This window comes from Oncorhynchus clarkii, chromosome 2 (assembly GCF_045791955.1).
Source record: "Oncorhynchus clarkii lewisi isolate Uvic-CL-2024 chromosome 2, UVic_Ocla_1.0, whole genome shotgun sequence".
Lineage (NCBI taxonomy): Eukaryota > Metazoa > Chordata > Actinopteri > Salmoniformes > Salmonidae > Oncorhynchus > Oncorhynchus clarkii.
This window is the reverse complement of record NC_092148.1, coordinates 96,293,914-96,299,913: the sequence shown is the minus strand read 5'-3', so window position 1 is coordinate 96,299,913 and position 6,000 is coordinate 96,293,914. Positions and strand designations below refer to the sequence as shown.

The 6,000-nt window shown below is 40.7% G+C and overlaps 1 protein-coding gene across 1 annotated transcript in view; it reads right to left on the bottom strand.

Annotated features, from left to right (window-relative positions):
• Positions 1–2,167: 2,167 nt before the first annotated feature.
• The window catches only part of LOC139378620 (transient receptor potential cation channel subfamily M member 1-like), a 147,411-nt gene continuing 143,578 nt past the window's right edge, over positions 2,168–6,000 (bottom strand). Inside the window, exons 29-30 of the mRNA XM_071120953.1 lie at positions 3,410–3,477; positions 2,168–2,837 (exon numbers count right to left, since the gene is read on the bottom strand). Coding sequence (XP_070977054.1) covers positions 2,168–2,837; positions 3,410–3,477 — 738 coding nt within the window. The remainder of the gene's footprint in view (positions 2,838–3,409; positions 3,478–6,000) is intronic.

The following is a 6,000-nucleotide window of genomic DNA, read 5'->3' as shown; positions in this document are numbered from 1 at the left end:
ACCCACAACTAAGGTGGAAAAACAGACTGCCTAAGTATGATTCCCAATCAGAGACAACGATAGACAACTGTCCCTGATTGAGAACCATACTCTGCCAAAACATAGAAACAGGAAACATAGAAATAAAGAAACTAGAATGCCCACCCGAGTCACACCCTGGCCTAATCAACATAGAGAATAAAAGTCTCTCTATGGCCAGGGCGTGACAGCTTGCAAGTAAGCATTTCACTGGAAAGTCTACACCTGTTGGATTCGCTGCATGTGACAAATAAAATCACATTACTACCCTGCATGAATATGCTGGGAGCTAACCAACCAGGTTCAATGTTAGCTAGCTAACATTAGGCTCTGACTAGAAAAGCAAATGACTCTGGGATACAAATAACTTCAGCTAGGGAGTCATCCAGCTAACCTTAGCAAGCTAGCTAACATCACACTTTAGCTTGAAATGAAACCACTTTCTGTCAAATTTAGAAATGTGTAATATCTGAAAATGTAGCTAGCTAACGCTAGACTATCTTACCTGTATACATCATCATGCATGATGGACGTGTCTCCTTGTCACGGACACCATACCACGGTTGCCCTTAGTTTGAAGATATCATCCGGAGACAGGTGTTACCTCCATCTCTTTAACTATCATACTCTATTTCCACCGATTTCAGAACTTGATCCTCCAGATAGTGGAGAGCAACACTTATGCAGGTCCACTACACAATACATTTTTTTTAAAGTCACGTTTCACAGGATTACCAAAACAGACTGACCAGCTCCAATAGACAGAAGCCTTTTATATACCAATTCCAACTCCTCTCTTGGCATGTCCAGCCCACTCATTATCTCAGCCAATCGTGGCTCGTGGGAAGGTTGCTGTGTTTTTCAGTGGCTTATCCAACAAGGCTGGTAATTTAACAATTGTATTCGTATTTACAGATGGCATACAAGTTTGTTAATAAGGCACATGAAAGTTCACATGTTCCAGAAGACAATTCTGCCAAAAAACGCATTTGGATAAAAAATATAAAAAATAAAAAGTTAAAATGGCTCTCCTGTGAAGTCGTGACTTGCGACATACGCCTAGTTTCCTGAAACGAGTCACAAATATCTGATGACTGAAGGAGTGGGAAGATTTTTATGTGATCATTTGTATTATATACAGTATATATACTGTATATATTTTTTTAATTCATGTAATTTTTTTCCCCTTCCTGTAATGGAATTTACTTTCCATTTGTGAATTTATTCATCTCGTCCATTTGGTGGCAGCGTTTGTTTCCAGACCGCCATAATACCATAGCAGAAGAAGCTTATATGTAACAGCTGGTCTTTCGTTTTATAGCCCGTATAATGTTTTGTCAAACTATGTAAGTGCTATTTTGCATAGTTTGTATCTACATTTAGCTATTGGTTTTGCTAGATACCAGTTGTTTATGGATAGCTAACCTATCTGTGTTTCAGTCTGTCTATGTAGTCAGCTAGCTGCTTTGTTAATTATTTTATGAAGTATTGAATACAATGAAATTACACTGTATTGACAACTCCTGAAGCTGATGCAGTAAAACAATCCAAACTTGATCATGCTTTCCTGTGAATTAATTTCAAGCCACATTCCTGGTGCCTGTAACATATAGGCCTATACTTGGTAGCACGAGACATACAAACAATTGAATGACCAAACAACACTGGAATTGCTCGACCCAGATGACAAACGCTGCCTGTCAGAGGTCAGAACCTGGAGAAGGTGAGCTACCTGCATCGTGGTACACAGACAACACCTGTCCTGTCTGGAGCTGGTTGGTAGGTCTAGGAGCCCAGACATAGTGAAGGCTTTTCAGTAGTCTGACTAACTGGTTTGGTAACAATATTTCCAGGTAATAGTCAGTTAAATGGTTGTGTTTTAATGCTCAGGTAGAGGATGATAGCTAGTACCGGTCATAAGGCAAGCAGTTCAGAGTGTGGTGATGTGAATGCAGCTTCACAAAGGAAGTGGACTAAATGGCAATAGATTATTTATTTTATTCTAGTTTTGTAGGTATTACAATGATGTAGTTTTTATTTTTAATCCCCACAATACTATATAGGGAAAATCATTTATTCTGGGAGGTTGATTAGTGAAAAAAGTATTATTTTTGTAGGACAGTTTACATTTGACCGGGACTACAAGTGTTCAGCAGGAGTGCTGGATGATTCTGGAGTATTTGACAGTGGTCCAGTGGTGGATGATTCTGGAGTATTTGACAGTGGTCCAGTGCTGGATGATTCTGGAGTATTTGACAGTGGTCCAGTGGTGGATGGTTCTGGAGTATTTGACAGTGGTCCAGTGCTGGATGATTCTGGAGTATTTGACAGTGGTCCAGTGCTGGATGATTCTGGAGTATTTGACAGTGGTCCAGTGCTGGATGATTCTGGAGTATTTGACAGTGGTCCAGTGCTGGATGATTCTGGAGTATTTGACAGTGGTCCAGTGGTGGATGGTTCTTGAGTATTTGACAGTGGTCCAGTGCTGGATGATTCTGGAGTATTTGACAGTGGTCCAGTGCTGGGTGATTCTGGAGTATTTGACAGTGGTCCAGTGCTGGATGATTCTGGAGTATTTGACAGTGGTCCAGTGGTGGATAATTCTGGAGTATTTGACAGTGGTCCAGTGGTGGATGGTTCTGGAGTATTTGACAGTGGTCCAGTGCTGGATGAGTCTGGAATATTTGACAGTGGTCCAGTGGTGGATGGTTCTGGAGTATTTGACAGTGGTCCAGTGGTAGATGGTTCTGGAGTATTTGACAGTGGTCCAGTGGTGGATGGTTCTGTAGTTTTTGACAGTGGTCCAATGGTGGATGATCCTGGAGTGTTTGACAGTGGTCTTTGTCACTGCTAGTGGCTCTTGGTTTCTCTATGCTCTATCCCAGGCTCTTCCCTTCCGGTTGCTGGCGTTCCAACCCTTAGACCTTAGGGAGAACATCCTCTTCTTCTCAGCCATCAGCAGGTAGCCTTGACTGGGCCAGTAGCCTGCCAGACCTGGGTGGGGTCCTCCTCAGTCTGTATGGATGGAATAACTAGTTCAATCTCTATAGCTGGAATGACTAGTTTGTCTCTATTGTTGAAATTACTAATTCAGTCTCAATGGTTGGAATAAATAGTTCAATCTCTATTTTTGGAATAACTAGTTCAACCTCTTTGGTTAGAATAACTAGTTCAGTCTCTATAATAGGAATCACTAATTCAGTCTCACTGGTTGAAATAACAAGATTATTGGAACTTGCCCAAGCCTCCCCCATTTCTCCTTCACCCAAATCCAGACAGCTGATGTTCTGAAAGAGCTGCAAAATCTGGACCCCTACAAATCAGCCGGGCTAGACAATCTGGACCCTCTCTAAAATTATCCGCCAAAATTGTTGCAACCCCTATTACTGGCCTGTTAAACCTCTCTTTCGTATCGTCTGAGATCCCCAAAGATTGGAAAGCTGCCGCGGTCATCCCCCTCTTTAACGGGGGAGACACTCTAGACCCAAACTACTACAGACCTATATCTATCCTGTCCTGCCATTCTAAAGTCTTCGAAAGCCAAGTTAACAAACAGATCACTGACCATTTAGAATCCCACTGTACCTTCTCCGCTATGCAATCTGGTTTCCGAACTGGTCATGGGTACACCTCAGCACACTCAAGGTCCTAAACGAAATCATAACCACCATCGATAAGAGACAATACTGTGCAGATGTATTCATCGACCTGGCCAAGGCTTTCGACTGTCAATCACCGCATTCTTATCGACAGACTCAAAAGCCTTGGTTTCTCAAATGACTGCCTTGCCTGGTTCACCAACTACTTCTCAGACAGTTCAGTATGTCAAATCGGAGGGCCTGTTGTCCGGACCTCTGGCAGTCTCTTTGGGGGTGCCACAGGGTTCAATTCTCGGGCCGACACTTTTCTCTGTATATATCAATGATGTTCCTCTTGCTGCTGGTGATTCTCTGATCCACCTCTATGCAGATGACTCCATTTTGTATACATCTGGCCCTTTTTGGACACTGTGTTAACTAACCTCCAAATGAGCTTCAATGCCATACAACTCACCTTCCTTGGCCTCCAACTGCTCTTAAATGCAAGTAAAACTAGATACATGCTTTTCAACCGATCGCTGCCCGCACCTGCCCGCTCGTCCAGGATCACTACTCTGGACGTTTCTGACTTAGTATATGTGGACAACTACACATATCTAGTTGTCTAGTTAGACTGTAAACTGTCCTTCCAAACTCACATTAAGCCTATCCAATCATAAATTAAATCTAGAATCAGCTCCCGATTTTGCAACAAAGCATCCTTCACTCATGCTGCCAAACATACCATCGTAAAACTGACCATCCTGCCGATCCTTGACTTGGGCGATGTCATCTACAAAATAGCCTCCAACACTCTACTCAGCAAATTGGATGCAGTCTATCACAGTACCATCCGTTTTGTCACCAATGCCCCATATACTACCCATCACTGCGACCTGTATGCTCTTGTTGGCTGGCCTTCGCTTCATACTCGTTTCCAAACCCACTGGCTCCAGGTCATCTATAAGTCTTTGCTAGGTAAAGCCCCGCCTTATCTCAGCTCACTGGTCACCATAGCAGCACCCACCCGTAGCAAAAATAAATAAAGTGTCTATGGTTGGAATAACTAGCTCAGTCTGTTGTTTGGAATAACTAGTTAAGTCTCTATGGTTGGAATAACTAGTTAACTACTTCAGTCTCTATTGCCGGAGGAACTTTTTCAGTCTCTATGGTTGGAATAACTAGATCAGTCTCTACGGTTAGAATAACTAATTCAATCACTTTGGTAGTTATATGTAGTTCAGTCACTATAGCTGGAATAACTAGTTCAGCCTTTTTGCTTGGAATAACTAGTTCAGTCTCTACAGTTGGAATAACTACTCCAGTCTCTATTGTAGGAATAACTAGTTCAGTCTCAATGGTTGAAACAATTTATTCAGCCTATAGTTGGAATAGCTAGTTAAATCACTCTGGATGGAATATATAGTTAATTCACTGTGGTTGGAATAACTATTTAAGTCTCTATAGCAGGAATAACTAGTTCAGTCTCAATGATTGAAATAACTAATTATGTCTATGTTTGGAATAACTAGTTGTCTCTATGGTTTAAATAACTAAATCAGTCTCTATAGTTGAAATAACTAGTTCAGTCTCAATGGTTGGGGTGATTAGTTCAGTCTCAATGGCTGAAATCGCTTTTTCATTCACTGTGGTTGGAATAACTATTTAAGTCTCTATAGCAGGAATAACTAGTTCAGTCTCAATGGTTGAAATAACTAATTATGTCTATGTTTGGAATAACTAGTTGTCTCTATGGTTTAAATAACTAGATCAGTCTCTATAGTTGAAATAACTTATTCAGTCTCAATGGTTGGGGTGATTAGTTCAGTCTCAATGGCTGAAATCGCTTTTTCAGTCTCTATGGTTGGAATAACTAGTTCATTCTCTATGGTTGGAATAATTAGTTCAGTGTCTGTGATTGGAATAGCCAGTTTATTCTAAATGGTTGAAATAACTAATTATATCTCTATTGTTGGATGAACTACTTCAATTTCTATGGTTGGAAAAACTTGTTCAATCTCTATTGTTGGGATAACTAGTTCAGTCTGTAAAGCTGGAATGATTAGTTCAGTGTATGTAGCTGAAATAACTTGTTCAGTCTTTATATTTGGAATATGTTCAGTCTTTACAGCTGGAATAGCTAATTCAGTCTCTATATGTGGAATAACGAGTTCAGTCTCTATGGTTGGAAGAACTCATTCAGTCTATATAGTAGAATAACTAGTTCAGTCCCCATGGTTGAATTAACTACTTCGGTCTCTATAACTGGAATAACTTGTTCAGTATCTATGGTTAGAATAACTAGTTCAATCTTAATGGTTGGAGGAACTAGTTCAGTATATGGTTGGAATAACTAGTTCAGTATCTATTGTTGGAATAACTGTTTCAGTCTCTGTAATTAGAA